This window comes from Trichogramma pretiosum, unplaced genomic scaffold (genome assembly GCF_000599845.2).
Source record: "Trichogramma pretiosum strain Unisexual culture from Peru unplaced genomic scaffold, Tpre_2.0 scaffold32, whole genome shotgun sequence".
In the NCBI taxonomy this organism is placed as follows: Eukaryota; Metazoa; Arthropoda; class Insecta; order Hymenoptera; family Trichogrammatidae; genus Trichogramma; species Trichogramma pretiosum.
In genome coordinates, this window is record NW_019641641.1 from 1,660,588 (window position 1) to 1,678,676 (window position 18,089).

The 18,089-nt window shown below is 42.6% G+C and overlaps 1 protein-coding gene across 2 annotated transcripts in view; it reads left to right on the plus strand.

Moving 5' to 3' along the window:
• The window catches only part of LOC106652595 (polypyrimidine tract-binding protein 1), a 208,385-nt gene that overhangs the window by 54,424 nt on the left and 135,872 nt on the right, over nt 1-18,089 (plus strand). For both annotated transcript variants that reach the window (XM_014371641.2, XM_014371643.2), the window contains exon 2: nt 7,459-7,630. In XM_014371641.2, the coding sequence (XP_014227127.1) occupies nt 7,550-7,630 (81 nt within the window). In that variant the 5' untranslated portion in view covers nt 7,459-7,549. The remainder of the gene's footprint in view (nt 1-7,458; nt 7,631-18,089) is intronic.

Genomic DNA, 18,089 nt, shown 5'->3' on the forward strand with positions numbered 1-18,089 from the left:
GAGGTATATAGAGAAGAATACCCATAGGCTGCGAGAAAGATATCACGAAAAGTTGCGGGAGAAAGAGCGGAATGTGGGGCGAATGGGGGGTGAGAAGGGGTAAGGAAAGGCAGGAGGCGACGATGCGGGCTCGAAGCTTGTAGAGCTTGCAGAATCGCTGGTGGAGGCAATTAAGCCCTCACCTAGCAAAATGTCTACATATACACTGGTGCGCGCCTGCCGATATTAAATTTCGTTTGAACGCCCGGCGTTGCTGGTCTTTATTAACGTGTCGCCGTCACTGCACCGTGGAGTAAGCGATAGATTCGTATATAATACATCTTGATACGGAGCGACAGCGATCGCAAGCTCTCGTTTAAATGATGTTGCTGCTCCAACTGCGGCCACGCACCTCATGTGACTGTACGACTCGGCCACAGCGTGCAAGCTCCCATGTTTGTTACGCCGCTGTTTGTACGTCATCGCGACCAATAATAAACCACTTAAAATCATCGTCTCGAAGCTCCTTTTTTCGAGCTCGTTGAAATTTTCTATTGCTCTGAATATATAAAATAATTCGAATAAATCTCGTCTGCATTTGACCGCAGAAGCTCCTTTGCTCCAAAATAAACGGAACACGTCGACTTTGTGTGTTTTTTTTTTTGCAAACGTTTTTGCCTTTTTGAACCGAAATCGTTCGTCCAATTAAAATATATGCCTTTGAATTTTCCAGCTTGTCGAGGGAAATTTTTGGTAAACGAATGCTTAGCTTTTTGCAATGTTTTTGTCGGAAGGTAGGTTTTAAAAAAACCGCGCGCTTTTTTCGTTTCATTTTGCTTCAAAGGAAATTTAAAATAACCCAGCTCACGGCGTGTATATTTGAAAATTCATGAGTCTGAAAAGTCTTGCATTTTGACAAAATAATGTTTAATAATATTTTCTCGTCCTACTCGTCCAAGATTATTTTCAATATGTAGCATATCGAATGTATAGGTTTGCGGTGGCACGGGTGTGTTAGTAGTGGCACAAGGAGCTGGCAGGGAGGAGGCGGAGGACAAGGAGGATCTTTCTTTGCGCTTGTTGCTCGATCCCTGAGGGCGATTCATCGATTCCTCAACTTTTCATTTGTCCTCCTTTCAGTGGTGCGCGCGGGTACGTGGCACTTGAGTGCGCGCTCAAGCTATACAGTTTCGAAGCAGCAGCAGCAGCAGCAACGGTACAGGCGCAGCTATATACCGCGCCAGGGGCTACGATGCAAGTCCTTTGTAATGGATATAGAGTAGCACTACGCTATAGGATAGAATCAAAGCATATATACATAAGTATAAAAAGTACACGCGAGCAAGCTTCAAAATTTTACCGCAAGAACTTGGGCTGTTGCTGCAAGCTCCGAGTTGCTGTTGCTGCGATTCCTCTTTCTCTCTCTCACTCTTGAGCTCTTATACTCACCTCTCTTTGAAACATCATAAAGTTAATAATGGGTACTCGATGTTTTGTACACAAAGCTAACGTCGTGTTGGCCTTACATTATCCTTTGATCTGTTTCTGTTTTATAAGTCTGTTTACGTGTGCTGCGCGTGTCAGAGTGTGTATATAATTATATCCTGGCTGGCGTGTATGGTAGCGCGTATTTATATAAACGTAATACGCGCGCTCACACACACACTCATTTGAAGCTTGAAGTTTGTGCTGCGTTGGCGAATCTCTACGAGAAACGGATTGTATATGCGCCACGCAAGCGAGTGCGCACTTCTAAATAAATGCTAACTTAATTAATTAAATGAGCAAGAGAATGAGAGATAGAGAAAGAGAGAGAGAGAGAGAGAGAGAGAGAGAAAGAGAGGGAGAGAGAGAGCAAACGGGATAGCGTGAGAAAGCTAAGAAGACATCTAATTACTCAAGAAAACAACCTGCGCAATATGTTTGAGCTTTACATGCGCGCCAGCCTATACTAGCGCACTTTTCTTACCGAATTTTATATGAGAGCTCGCTATACATGCATCGACGTGATTTCACAAAGCACATTTCCTACCTGATGCCTTCTGCTGCTGCTGCTGCTGCTGCACGCACGCCACTTGAACCTTAAATTGCTTTCTTATTGCGACCCTGGTATACCCAAGCTTGCGCTGTATATACACGAGATTACAGTGCACGAGCTCGTATACGCACTCACATTCACAGACACACATACTAACATACACGTTATGTGCACATGTATAAACAAAATTGCATTACTTTCATTTTCAAAAGCGCGTAAATAGAGCATACGAAATGCCATCGCGCGCGTCGAGTGCTCCAGCTGTCATGGCACAAGGATCGTTTGTAAATTTTCCACGCTGCTCGCGAAAGCTCCATCTGCTGCTGTATTCGCAAATATAAACTGAAATATTGGAAAACGGCGTACTATATTTCTCACAAAAAAAAACTACTTGACCGGGGAACATTTGCGTTTCCGAAGCAGACGGAATAATAAAAGAAGCTAATTAAGGAATATTTCGCGCTAGGTAGTGAGAGCTTGCAAGGTTATGTAATATTTACACTATTCTTCTATGCGCATCTCTACACATTCGTGGGGGCATGCATCAAATTAAAATTATGTCCGTGTACATCATCGAATCGGAACATGATAATCGTACAAAACTTATGAATTCTATGACGGATTATTGGATTTGTTGTAAATGTAAGTCGTAGCTTGAAACTTAATAAACCGCGTCCAGATTCATTTACGGCAATCAAGCGCAACTTGGGGCGTAAAGTAATACTAATCACAAATTATACGCCTTGCATTAGAAACTTGATAACAATAACAATGCTCCATGCATACTTATTGGACATTAATATATCATCTGTAATTGGCGCGTATAAAGTAGGGAGGAAGGAAGGACAAAGTCAGCTTCGTGCATGGAAGTGAGAAGGTGGGCAAGAGGCGAGAGAGAGATTGATTGAAATAAAATTTATTCCGCCTAGGTGTAAACACCGTAAGGCGCATTGGCTTGTACAAATTATTATAATAATAATAATTACATATACATTTTTCGTCATTACTGTAGTATACAAGAATATTGGAGCATAAACATAGCATGAATTATACATTCATTATAAAATTAGAGTTTACAAGGTTTAGTTGATCTATAAAAGACGTATCATTAGAAGTGGCTGTTCTCTCTATGTGTCGAGATGGAAGCGTGCTAATGAGTGCTGGGGAAATGAACTGCTGGGAAATGAAATGCTAGGGAAGGGTCGATAAGCTATGTGAGTAGAGTAAAAAGAGGAAAAAGAATTGAGTATGAGTGAGGCTGAGAAAAAGGATTTGGTTGCTGTTATAATTCGAGAAAGGTTGTGTAGTTAGAGTGAGCTTCGAGGGATGAACATGTTTTTGAGCAAAGTTGTGATGTTGATGAGGATGGTAGAAGAGGGATGATTTCAAGACAGTTAGAGAGAAAGCAGGTCCTCAAGACACAGAGGCAGTAGCATTCGGCCTGAGGTTCGCTGATGAGTTGGAAGCCGTTGTAGAAGAAAGCAGTGAGTTGAATCGCATCAGGTCAGCTTCTGAACTAATTGCAGTGAGTTGAGCATCTCGTGAACGACGCATGTATATGCGCATATCACGGATCACGGGATTCGGGATACGCTTCTCCTTCCTAATGGCCCAACATTTCTGGAGAAGTCGGTACTGCGCAGATGGAAGTAGTGGTGACAAGTTGAGGTGGCTGGAAGTACTCTCGTGTAGTGCAAAGATGTTTGATGCCCTCATACTCCGGAGACTTGGTGCAGCAGCGAGAAAAGTCTCGCGCGCTATCGCCGACGCAAGGCGGATGACCATTGCTTTCTCACCACGGGCATTTGGGCTCACTCCAGCGGTAGTCGAGGCAGATGAGGCGTGTGATGGATCTGCTCGTCCAGCAGTCCACGGGCGCACAGAGATTACGTGAGGGGTGAGGCGTTCAAGCTGCAGTGCTTTGAGTATGCTCTCAGCGGTGGTTATGTCGGCAGAAACAGGCGCAGGAATCCCAGTCACACGGACCTCACACGAGTCGACTGTAGGTGTTGAACAAGTGGGTGGCACATCTGCGTCGCGTGCAGTAGAACCGAGTACTGTCATCCTCTCTTTTAGCTCGGACAGCATTTCGCTGCTCTCGTTTTGTCGTTGAGTAAGCTCTTTCAGTTCACTGGACACTCGCTCGTCCAACTGTGCAACAGTGCGAGCATTTTTCAATATAGCGGCCTTGTGCTCGAGCTGAGTCTGCGTGAATTGGTCCAGCCTCACGTTAATCTCAGCTAAACGGGCCTCCATTTTATCAAAACCGGCATGCATACTAGCAGCGAATTCCGTAAGCCAAGCCGGTGGAGTGCTGTCTTTATGTGGAGCCATGCTTTGATCTGCTGTTGCAGTCGTAAGGCAGATAGAACACGCAGTAGGCTCACTCGCACGCACTAGGACACTGCACACACGTTAATTCGCCAATGATATTCGGCGTCAAAGAGCACTGGTAGTTGATCAATCAGTTTGGCTCCTTCTTTCCCCTGAACTTCGGCTCAGTGCGCAGGCAAGCAAGAGATGGCGCGGCTCCGTGCGCAGAAAGTGAGAGAATGGCACCGTTTTGCGCTTCTTGGCCGGGCCGGACAATGATGAGACGAAAAAGATGGCCAATTTTACTAACCTCCAATGAAGAATTCCGAGCAGACTTTTCCGGTTTTCTCAAAGTGCAAGGGTGGACAAGCTTCAAGCTTGCGGCCACGACCTTGCGATGATTAGCGCGCAAGAAATATCTGGAAGAAGAAGCGCCCGTGGGCGAAAAACAGCAGAAAAAGCACAAAAATCAGGAGCTCGAAAAAACGTGTGTGTTCGTACTTACAGAGAGAGAGAGAGAGAGAGAGAGAAAGTAGTCTGGGGACTAGTAACGTCACGGTACAACCCCATAAATATGAACTAACTCGGCAAATGCTTCCTTTAGTATGCTTCCGCGCTCCTTTTTGACACCGCTATATAACTAAAATTTCGAGGTTGATGCTACTGCGGAGTAGCAACGAAAAAAAAACAACAAACATTTAATCGAGTATTTCATAGATTTTTATTTTTATTTTTCGATTGGACTTTGAATAACGCAGGACAATCACTTGGCTAATATTGAATTCGTACGCTAAGTCAACTTGTCGCCGTTGGGTTAGCGTTGCATTGGTGGGTAGCGTGGCACAGTTGGGCAATCAGCGGTGGGATTCATCTATATATGAAAATATATACGCAGAGACCAGTGGAGTAGAAACCGTGAAAAAAAAATAAAATCGGAATAAAAAAAAAAAAGAAGAAAAAAAGCAGTGCGAGACCTCTGACGAATTCGTCATTGATTCACTGTCGATCTATAGTCGTAGCAGAGGTGCAATCTATTGGCAACAGGTCCGTTTGGCGTAAAACGAAGCAAATCGTGGCCTGGCACGGCGACAGTGGCGGCGGCGGCATTGCCAAAAAGCCATGGCAAACACGATGCGCTGTGCTGCGGGCACTATATATATACCGCATGTACGCAGAGTCGGCCCCGCAGCTCCAGCACCAGCTCGCTCGTTCTTTCTCTCTCTCTCCCTCTCTCGGTCGTCGAATATTGGCTTAAAATGCAAATTGCCCTCAGCCCGGAACATTTTCAAGCTTCGGCTATCCTCGAGTAATTGAAAAACACGCGTCATCTCCGTTCTCTCTCGGTGAATTCCCGCTGTCACATGCTCATTTCTGTCTCTGTCTGTCTCTTCCTTTCTTCCACTGTGCGCGCGGGCGAATGGACTCATTTTTTTCTGAGGTTAACGCCCTCGGGTGTATGAAATTAATTACATTTTTCTACTCGTTTTTAGCACGTTTTGCGCTTTGATTCGACAGGTTGTGTGCGGTCTGTGTGTAGTACTGCCTCGTAATATACATACCCTAGCCGATGGGCGAGTGAATTGAACGCTGACATGTTGCCTTTTTTACCCTTGTTCCTTTTTTTCGGCTGGTTTTTTGTCGACGATCAAAATAAAAATGCTAGTAGAGTTTTAATTGATTGCAAAATAAAACGATGAGTCATTTTTCAACATTATGACAAATCGTGACCGCCTATATGGGCGTACCATTTATTTTGAACATCTATTGCTGCTCAAAATATTCGAATGAGACGGAAATTCAGACAGTCAGACAGAACTAATTTTGTTTTTTAAACATTCAAGACGCTGAAAAGAATATAAACTCAATTTTGAATAAAGTTAATAAGTGAATGGTTCTATCTCTTTACAAGCTTGAGATGCTTATCTGTAGGTTTCAAATATCGAGGTTTGGAACAGTTGCGTTGAACGTGCCTGCAAAACAAACTAAATGGAGATCGTTTAATTCGTTTTCCTTACAATTGACACACGCGGAATCCTCGTGAGACTCTTTAATCTCAAAGTAAATCCTTGATAATATCATCTCACTCGTTAATACCTCACGCTATTATATAAAAATCAAGCGTAAAAATGATCGAATTTAATCGAATTAACGTTTCTTTACCATGCTCAAGCTTTGTTACGGAGCATTATAAACGTTTCGTTATGACCTAACCAAAATTTTTCTGATTTTTTCAAAAAGTTTGTTGTACTTCCATAATATGATTTGTAAATTTTATTATGAATTCTTGATTGATTCTACATTTTGCGCTTACACATTTTTCGTTCCAAAAAACTTTCAATATTTGTTTTCTTTAAACTCCGCCAAAGCAAAAAATAACGATTTTACATGCTCCTCATGCAGTTATAGGCGCTGCATTGAATACCATATTAAAGAAGACAGAATATAAAAGCTCGGGTTCCTTTGTCTGCACTTGATAAAAGCTAATCTGTGATCTCAACCCAATTTCCCCCGTACCTTTAATCTTTCAAATCTTAATCTCTATCTACTCTAATATTTTCTACATGGAACGAAAAGTTAAATAGCAAAATTAGGTATAATAACTAAAGCAAGCATCAAACCCCACTCGTATTAGAGCGAGAGAGAGAGAAAGATGGAGAAAGAGCGAGACAGAGGGAAAACGTGAATGTGTGTACCAATCCCCGAACGGTTTAGTGAACAAATCCCGAAGTAAGACCCAAGGATCTTCCCTATTTCCTCTCTCTTTCGCTCTTGTCTGTCCACACGTACTCTTGCACTTTCACTTGTGCACCTGCCTTTGCCAAACCACCTTTGTGCGCTTATACCTAGTCCTACGCTCTTGTATATCTGTACATATTGTACGAGTAGAGCGCGCCGAGTCACGTAATACCTCTAAAATCTTAATGGATTAATTTCATAAAATTAGTTCGCTCTATAATTGAGCGTCGTGGAAACTTGAAAAGAGTTCAAAGCAAACTTGGTTATACATGTTACGTCGCGTTTGCGTACTTCTTTTTTTTTACTCTATTCATTGCATTCCATATGCAACATTATTATTATGACATAATTCAATGAAAAATTAAAGTGTTATTTGTTTCTTTTTGTTACAGGTAGGTCAAGTGCTTAATAATTGCTTTTATTTAAAATCTGGATAGCAAAGTAACCAAGGTGCAAATCTCCGAAAGGCAAGAAGAAGGCAAGATGATGATGGCTAATCTTCCCCCCGTTATGCTTCCTACTCTCCATGATTATGGAATGTTGGCACCAACTCTCGGAATAAAGGTAAACTTATGATAAATCGTAAAGCGCCGTCACCGGCCGTTCATTTTTGCCCCCAAAAGATATGACCGCACCCCCTGATGCTCGTATACTATACATTAAAACATTTGCTTACCGTCGAAGAAAAATTGCAGAACGATAAAAAAAGTTCAATGCCCCTCGTTTATATTTATTTACTTTTAATTTGTTGATTGAAGAACTCGCAACGGCTACGGATTTTTCAGCACGATGTTCGCCATTTCTCTTCCTCCCCCGCTCGCCGTATACACTATATACATGTATTTCTCTGTTTTCTTCAATGTTATTTACCGTGACTCGATATTTTTCTGTCGATTTTCTCTTGGGTGAGCAAGTCTCTTCGAGATTGAGAACGAAATTCTCATCTCGTACATTTGTAAATATATATATCATAAAGCTTTGTTTGAACTGCAAGTTATCATAGGTTTTGTTTTTCAATCGCAGCAATCATGCAGCCCAGCTTGCCTCTGATGTATTTCTAGAAATATAATGCGCAATTTTTCTGCTTTGCCCGTGTGCTTTATTTTTTTCCGCGATATTTTTCCACAAATATTACCTTAAACAAATAAATAGAAAGGGACAACAATCGATATTAATGGCTTATTTTACCCAAACGATTAATCTACGCGCCGCAATTTCTTCTCGCAACTGCACGCAGTTTTATTTTTGCGAAAAGAAGAAACATTATAAGCACGCCGTATAAACGTAGTGTAGCATATCCGCTGCACTTCTCTCTTGTGGTTTTACTTATTTCGTTTATAGAAGAGAGAGAGAAAGAGAGAGAGTGAGAAGGCCGCTTGTGCGCGCCAGTGTGGTGCGGTGAATTTTTTGCTCGCGGCGCAGGCGCTACTACTGCTACCACTACTACCCTTTAACCAACTGCTCTTCTCTCTGCATGGCACCGAGGTATTAATTAAAATTCTTCCGTAAATATTTGTGCGAGAATATTAGTCGCGCTGCTTGATATAACATGCGCGCATGCCTGCGTGTGCTCAGCCGCCGCCGCCGCCGCCACTGCCTCTCGCGTACGTCTATTTTAAATCCGCGTGTATCTGGAAATATGTATGATGAGTATATATATAGTTAATTCGTCACTGAAATTATGGGCGATATATGGCTCATTGTCGGCACATTCCGGGCGGTTCTTGATGCGCCGTATATGCGCGCGCGCGACTTTGGGACATTAACCCCACCCGCGCACTTTTATTTCCATTCGCTATAAGCCATAAAGTCTTGATAAATGCAACGAGGCTCGAATGATAATTTTCCTATCGTTTCGCGTGACACCGACGCTAAAGAGCTTATTGTTTGTGTACTTATATTCTCGTCGGTATTCGAGCTACAGTTCTGTTTGGAATTTTAAACGTAAATCAGCATCGATTAAAATTGAGAAAGAAATTGATGCATTTAATTCATTAATATACATTACTTTATTTAAGTACGGCGAACGGACAAAAGTGAAAAATGTTTGCGATATTTTAAGATACGAAATTGGGTAAAAAATAGTATGCTGTCACATCTGAAATTTAAATTTAAAACTACAAAAACGTACGATAGTACGTTTAATAAAAATGTCTGTACACTTATTGCGTCCATATCTGGGGTTGGAATATTTCGTTGAAATTTTTTAAATTCCATTTTCATATTTCTATTATTACATACGTACTCGACATTGCTCATTTTAGAACAAAAAACGAATCGAATCGAGCAATGAATTTTTCCTTCAAAATTAATTTTGACGGCAAAAGTTTTTTCGATTAAAACAACCTTTGAGTGTAATTTTATTTCATCCTTCAACGTATAATGTCCGATATTATGAATTTTTGAAAAAGTTACTATGCCGCTAGGAGAGGTGGTTGGCGGAATTAACGATCCACGAGTCGTTCATTCTCGTGGCCCTCTTCCCACGCTGTAAATAAAAGAATAAAAAACAAAAAAAAAACAAGCAGCAACAGTCGTATGACTCGCGAACTATGGGTAAAAGGTGCTGCTGAACGACATGCTTTCAGTGAACTCGGGGAAAGGCAATTAAAGGCTCAATGGTTTTCTCAGCCGATAATTAAAAAGATCCTTGGCGCTATACGCGGCCGCGCGAGCGGCGTTAGAAAAGACACTATCACACGGGGTGTGTGGGGTGGAAAACTTTTTTAACACTCTTTCTTTTTTTTCTATATTATGAAAGAGACTGAAAATTCCGTGTAATCTTAAGACTCGGCTGTTGGGCTTCCTCGTTCTTCCAACGCGCGGCTCGCGTCTATCCATCTTGCCTTATATTCTCTCGCGCTGTGAAAGTAACCCAGGCACACGAAACAAAAAGTTGAATAATATCAAGCTCCTCCGCTCCTGCGCTTTATAATGTATTGCTTTAATTTCAATACACAACAATGCCAAGTGCAAAACTTTTCTCTTTTCGTCGCTTCTAGTTGCTACTTTTGCGCGTGCGTTTCGCAATCACGTAACGCACGCGTTAGCCCTATGATATGCGTAAAATTTCGCGATTGACCACGAGATCCACGGATTTAGTCAATTTTTTTAAAATTTCTTTGTAAATAAAAAATGAAAAAATGTAAATCTAGAGCTGGCACGAAATAGTGTCGTAATTGCTTTATTCAAAATATAAATGAGTCGATCTACGTGCAGACAACTACGAGAGTCATGTAATATTCACGACAGGCCATCCACACGCTCGTCTTGATCACGCGCAACTATACGTGCGTGACGATAGATACTTGGCGTTTGAAGAAAACAGCAATTTCATGGTCGAGCAGAGGCTCATTTCAGTTATCTTTTTTTTTTTTTTGCTTCTAAATATTTTCCAACGCGAACTTGGCTATTCTCTAAACGCCAGTCTCATTTATTTATCAACATTGATCGAGTAACTTGATCCCCACCATGATACCTTTGTCATCGAGTTAGAGCATCGACTGCATGCAAGAGCTGTTCATGCCTGCGCGCTCAACTCATATAACGCAATGAATATCAATTAAACTTCAAGTTTGTTACGTAAATAGCCGGGGCAGAAATTATTCGGGCAGATCGACCAGATGAAATCTGTGATCAATGGGGTAATTCATACTCGGTGAAATTCAACTCACTATTAGAGCAAATTTATCGATGGCTGTCTGAAATATACGTATATAAGCGATGCGCATGCAGATGTAGTTACAAACCCACCCGCACACAGGCACATATATGCAGATCCACGTATGAATACAAGTACAGAGGACATCTTTAGCAGAGCAGCGCACATACGATATACATATAGATACAGCAGGCAGGCAGGCAGGCAGCACATTTAGAGGTGCGGTAATGCATGCATCCCGCAGATACTCACAACGGACAAGAAGAGCAAATATAGGCACCCGTAGACACTCAAATATATATACAGACACAACGAAAGCTCACACGTACGTTACATCGAAACAACACCCCCACACACGTGCACAGATGGATGCGTATAAACGCAGATATAGAGGGAGAGAAACTCGCTGGCTTTGCCCGCGCGCGCACGCGAGATCTTTCGGAGCTCCCCCCTCTGGGCGCTATACAGTTAGAGTCCCCGTGGCTTCGTTTGCATACGCAAACAGAGGAATTAGGAATAGACATGTAACGCCTTCCGCAGCCCGAGCTTTCGACGTCGCTCGCGCGCGAGCGCAGCGAATTTGGATAAAGCTTTATTGCAGTCGTCGTCGCTGATCACGCCGTCGCGTCGCCACTTTACCGATGCTGCTGCTTTTCGACGCTTTTCACGTAGTCAGAATGGACGTTTCGAGCCGCGGAGACACGAGGCTAGTGCTGCACGAACATGACCAAAACGATGGCCTATTGACCAATAATGCCCCCAGGATTATCTCTCGTTTTGCACGCCACGCAAAACAAGCGCTGCATACCTGCGCGCGCCTCTATGTTTTCATTCGATCGGAATTACAAGACCCGCGTACGCTCCAGCTGAATAAATAAACGCGGCGCCGCTTGACGGAGAGGATCATCAGAAATTTCAATTTAAAAACACCTCGATCCGCGACACATCTACTACAATGCCGAGGTGTGCCAAATCTGCAAAGTACCTCTATGAATATAGCGAGAGTATCTCTCTGCGCGCTGATAATGCGAAGGAGGACTTTGACGGGGCACGTTTGGAAGGTGCGAAAAATGCTCCTCCTCCCGTTGCCGCGGAGCTGCTCACGCTGTTGCGCTTAGCCTTATTTGAATTTTCCACGATCCAGCGAGCGCGCCGAGCTTCTATTGCTTCCGTCATTGAATATTCCATAAATAAATCGGCGTTTAATAGAAAATCGACTCCCAAGGCAGGTGTATACGGGCGGCACAGTAGCTCCAGCCTCATCGCTCACTGTCAAATGCTTCGCCATGTTTTCATGATACACACATACACCCACACTGGAACGTATATAAGTATATATCTCAATAATATTCGGTTTATAAACATTGACTGCGCCGCCAATCTCTTATTATACACGTATACGGGGCTCTTGTCACCTTGTCGATCTTCTACTTGGCTGTTATATTATATTCTTCTTCATCGTTCCCGCGCGTTTTTGCATAACGTCATTTTTCTTCGCGCATTTAAATCATTGCCATGCTCTGTTTTGTTTTGATTTGAATATTAAAATGACATCGTTTGATAAACTGCGACTGAAATGATGAATATTTCCTTTCTCAATTTCATCATTATTCACGACTTTTTTCACCGATCGAATGAAACAAATTATTTAATTTTCTTTCGTGAATTCAGTCAGAATCTAATTATGCACAAGGGCTCTGCTTGTAAAAACTATAATTCGCCAAATTAGCTCGTTATCGTTCGTAGTCACTGCCTAAATTGCGAATACCCCAATGATTCTCCCCGGCTTAATTTGCTGCCGTTTTGCAAGTTTGACTAGTCCTATCGACATAAAACGAAATTCTTTCACTCGAGCGTATCGCTGCACCGGCGTCGAACTATAACAATTAGCTCGATAAACGCCTCCCATTTTTCCGAATAATTCCGCACTGCCAGTTTCGCAGTATCTGTACCGAAGTACAGCTTCTAAGTGTGCCTAGGCAGTTTGCCCTAAGCTTAACGTCCGAGGTATAATAACAACGGAGCTTTCATTTTATTTTTATGTCTAAATTTTATGTCTGTATATTAGCGGAGCAACGATTGAATTACATCGATTTCGAAATCTGGATTATTACCCCGGCCGCTGCTGAACGAGCACGAGCTAGGACGGAGCTGAATTTTAAATGCCGCTCATTGGCTGTTTTTTCAGTATAAGCGAGCTGACCAATCCGCACTGGAAGCAGCTCGGAAAAAGAACAGCGAGACGAGAAACGCTATAACGTGAAAATAAAATTTATATATCTGCACATATAAAATCACACAAAATAAAAACAAGCTTTATACCAGCCGTGGCGCGGCTGCTCATATATGTATACAGCACACCTCGATCCCTACGATACTATAGAGAGCTCTGGGTAAAATACTGTACTGCGATACATATATAGTTGTGAAGAAGGAGAGAGAAAGAGAGAGAGAGAGAGAGCTACATCATCATTGAAATGCATACGTTCATTCAAAACAATGAAAACAAACATTTGTACTTTTTGCCGAAGCTTGCCGTACGGCAGCTGACAATAAAAAGCCCTCGAAACTTGTTGTTTCCGAACGGTTAGCAACGCTCACTTTTCCTCTAGCTCTCGCTGCGTACGCTGCTGCTATTGCGTGGCCCCGATCTTTTTCCATTTTCCAGCGTCCAAGCTCATGTATACGCGCCGCACTGTACGTGTATCATATATAAACAGAAAAAGTAAAAGAGAGAAAAAAGAAAATAACGCGCGTGCACTGCGTACAGTGGCTGCGACGGTGTGGTGGTGCAGGCGAGCAGCAGCACCCGTGCGTCCGCAGAGAAAGAGAGCGGGCGCATATTATAGCCAGACACACGCACGCACGCGCTCCTCTTAATTGCGAATCACAACTTCAATATAGCTCTTTTTTCATCGTTAATTCAAAAGGAAACGCCCAACTCGGAATAACGCGAAAAAACATACTACACGGCCATAATCGAGCGGTAGGAGAGCTGGAGGCTCGACGCGAGCAGCTCTTCGGAAGGAGATGGGGCAAAAATAGCCGTTTGCTTATTTTATTAGGCTAGTTAACGCTGAAGCTCTCGAGCCCGCGCCGGTAACAAACAATAACCATTGTACAGGGCGATGTCGACTCTGAGCTTGCTGCTGCTGTTGTTGTTGTTTTTACTTTCTGCTTTTTAGCCGTTAACCAAGAAAAGGAGCATATAGGCCGGCGGCGCGAAAATGGCCGCGTGCTGCTGCTATACGTACATTCGAGCAGGCTCGTGTGCGTGAGTTTACAACTGGACTCGTTTCAAATGCGCATGCAGCAGCCTTTTAATTACGCGGCTACTACGCCACCCCAAAGAGACTCTTTATCTCTGCTTTCGCTGCTCCGTTGCTGCCTAGAGTGCCCAGCTGAGCGCGATTTACGATTTCCATGAAAATGGGAAAGAATTGAGCTTCTGTTTCTGCTGCTGCTGCTAGCGCTGCCGGTCGCGCACTCGTCGATGGAAATTAGGACTCACAAACTCTGAGCATGACAAATTTCATCCTCGCGTCTTTTTTACTTGCCAGAGAGAGAGAGAGAGAGAGAGAGAGAGAGAGAGTTAGGCGACTTCGAAGAAAACGTAACGGTGCGATAGTTTGCTATTGTCATGAAGCTGTACCAAAATCGAGAGCAATATCAACATTCGAAAATTGATTGCTTAATTGAGTGAAGTACGGAGCAGGCGCACTGATATTTGACGAACTACATTACGAGGCTGTTGCTAGCTAATCCATATACGCACGCATCCACCATGTATATTAATGAAATATGCCGGCAAAAGCTTTGATGTTGCCAGTCAACAGAGCAACTATTGCCATTGCATCCATGCATCTATACTATCATATAGCCGCCAGGAAAAAACTACTTTCACCTCTCCTTTGTTTTTAGAGTGGTAACATTTTTTAAATATTTGTTCATTTTACCTGTCATGTTTCGTTCAAATCGAATAATTGTCACAAAATCCAATCTCTTCACCTCTGCTCCGCCTCCACAGTAAATATTTATTGGCATTTGCCCTCCTTGGGTTTCTGCGAATTCGAAAATTTTACCTCGGTATCATAGTAACGAGTTCCTTGACTTGCATAAACTTTTTTGAGTTAAACGATGCTCTCGAAATAAACAGCATCTCCTCCTCGGAAATGGAAAAGCCCGAAATAGCAGAAAATAGTCTTTTTTAAACGTTTTTTGCGCGTTGTTCGATACTCCCGTATTTTTCTTAGCCTTTTGACTCGAATGACCATTAAAAAATTTTGAGGGAGTATCTGTTGACATTCTAAAGAAGCTTTGTAAATTTTTGGATGATGAAAGTCCAAATTAAACTCGATTAGACTTTAACTTGTATGTTTCTCTTTATCAAGCTCATAAAGTGCTTAGACTCTTTTGGAGTATTTTTTTCTAAAACGTTAAACAATTTCCGACAAAAAAGTTCTCTAGTACTTTGTTCCCAAAGCCAATTATGGCTGAGTTGCAAATTTTTTTAAAATTAACAATGACCCTAAATTTCGGAAAAACACAAACTTTGGGCCTCTAAAAGGGTTTTAAACTGTCCTATTTTCAATGAAATTAAAGGGTACGTGTGATATCAAAATTGTTTTTTCACGCAAGTAGAAAAAAGAATTTTCGACTATTCAATTGCACAGAGAATCAACCATATATACTATAGTTTCTATGCGAATGTGTTATCGTTGTATTATCATTCAATCACGAACTCAATATCGCTCCTAGGCGTATCGGAACTCTCGATTCCTTCTTCCCAAAACTATATTACAAATTGACTGGCAAACGTATATTATATACGACAAGTATTTGAAGTTCCGATTGAAATTCATTAGTACACGAAGTTTGCAAGCTCGACTGCCTCGCGTTAATCGCAAATGAGTGCCTTCAGTTTAAAAAGTAGTGGCAGCGAGTTTAATTTTATTTTATTTTTTCGCTTTTTTGTCGCAATCGTGAGGCGTGTTCTCTCGTACCCAAGGCGCAAAAGAGCTTTTTAGCAAAAATGAAGTTCTGTCATTTGAGCTTGAGTAAAATGTAGATTTTAAGCTGCGGTGTGAGCGAAGGGACAGAACGACGAGATGTAGACCGTAGAGAAAGAGAGAGAGAGAGCAAGAGAGAGAAAGAGATATAGCGTTGCAGTACACAGCGACGTAAGAGGATGAAGTAATAGATAAAGCAGTCCTTGCGGTGGCGTTTCGTAGATATAGCGCTAGCTGGCCGTTTGTGCTTTCAATCAGAGCGATTCAGTTTAGCAAGAGATAGAGAAAGCGGCAAAGGGGGCAAGAAGGGGGCAAGGGGCCGAGAGGGGCAGATGAGGCAGATGGAACGTAATGTCCTCATTAGCGAAAGTGCTCACCTCCTCTTCACCTAGTGCAATTAATAAGATTGTCTTTGGCCAGACGCAAGACACATAGTACATTCTTGCTTTTCTCTCTGTCTCTCTCTTTCTCGCCCAGCACTTGAACTTTGCCTCGTTGTACGGTATACAAACATAGCCCAGTTTCGCCGTCGCCACCGCTGCCGTCGGGTGACCCTATCCACTGTCCCCCCCGAAATCCTGTCTCGCGACGCGCATACGTTTCTACGACTCTTTTACCGAGGCTTCATTTTTCATCGTCCAGCCAGCGGCCGTACAAAGCGCTAACTGTGCGGCTACATGGCCTCTTTATGCAAATTAATGCCAAGACAATGGCTCTCTGAACCTGACCCGCGCGGTAAATAATAATCTATTTTAACGGCCAAATTTTCGATTTAATCCATGCGTACATGTCCCGCATACAAACAGACCGAAAGAGAGAGAGAGAGAGAGAGATAGCCGATCGTGCGTGCGTCCCACATAGAGGCGGCGCAACATCAATAGCAAGTTTATTCCTATTATTCGGTATAGCGAATTCGCTGCGCGATCGGTAATTTAGCTTTTTCACTATTGATTGTCGCTTATGTGACACTCGTAGGTAGAAAATGGAAACGCATTTCGAGATACAGTATATATAGTGGCAGTCTCTCTCTGCTGCTGCTGCTACTGCAACTGATGCTCGCTATACTGCCATTGCTCGGTGCAGGTTCGATGAGCTGATTAATGTGTATATCGCTGACTGATAATTGAAGTGTCATCTGAAAATCCTGAGTGTACGTCAATGTATATATACGGGCTGCAGAGAACGTTTATGCATACTTAGCGATAACTGCGCTATTTGTCCCGAGCCGTGCGTATGCGTGTGCATTTATATTGAATATATAGTTATATGTACGCGTAATGCACCGAGGTGCACGGGGGTCAGCCTGGTGCCTTGCACGTATAACGCGGGCACACACACACATATATATAGGCGGCCCCGCGTTGCTACTGATATCTCGATGACGAGGACTTTGATTTAACGTTCGCAAAGGGCAAATAATTGAAATTCGATTGATTCCCAGCGATGAGCCACGCTTACGCTCGACAAGTATAATCATTCCGTGCAGTGCTGCCAGAGGTGCTTTGATAACCTCCAACTGGAGTAGTACGTCGAGCATGCGTGCCTCGGGGGGTGGGAAAGAGAGGGAGAGAGAGAGAGAGAAACAGAGGCTCGCGCACGGCTAGCCTCTCGAAATTTCGGATAGAAAATACGTGAGTGGAACGCGCGAGTCACGACGACGACAAGTGTGTATACAGTCATAGATATTTTAAGAGCTTTGCCGTATGCAACCACTCGTATAGCCGAATAATAATGATCCGCACACACTCTATCATATTCAAAATATAATGTATAGAATTTTCCACCGCGGCTCAAACTTGAATACATGTATCGTATTATGCACCTCATTTATACGGCTGCAGTAATTAAATATGTTGTTGAAACAATAATTGTCTGTAATGCGTACGCGCGGTGGTGAATGTAAGTAGTACATTACAATGTGCAGTCAGACGGGTGCCACAGGAACATATAGTATAACTGGTGGTCCTTTTGGAATGTACCCAACTTTTTTGAATTGTAAATGAAAAGCTGTAGAACTATTACAATTTACTTCGACTTGAAACAAAGATTAAAGGTAATTACATTGATGTATCAAGTCCTGCCGTTGAACTGTCCATTCGTTTCATCGAGTAAGAACTTTGAATAGCTCCGTACGCACAACTGAACTATATCGTATTGGGCTTTTGTGAAACATAAAATACCATAACCATCATTCTATTTCGTCGCTGCACATGCATATAAATATAAATGGAATAGATGATTCTGGTACGTGGCTGTATATATTGAACATCGCCCCGAATGCTCTCGAAAAAAGTGACTTAAAATAAAAGCATACGCGTACAATATGCACGACGTGCGCATACGTATATATACG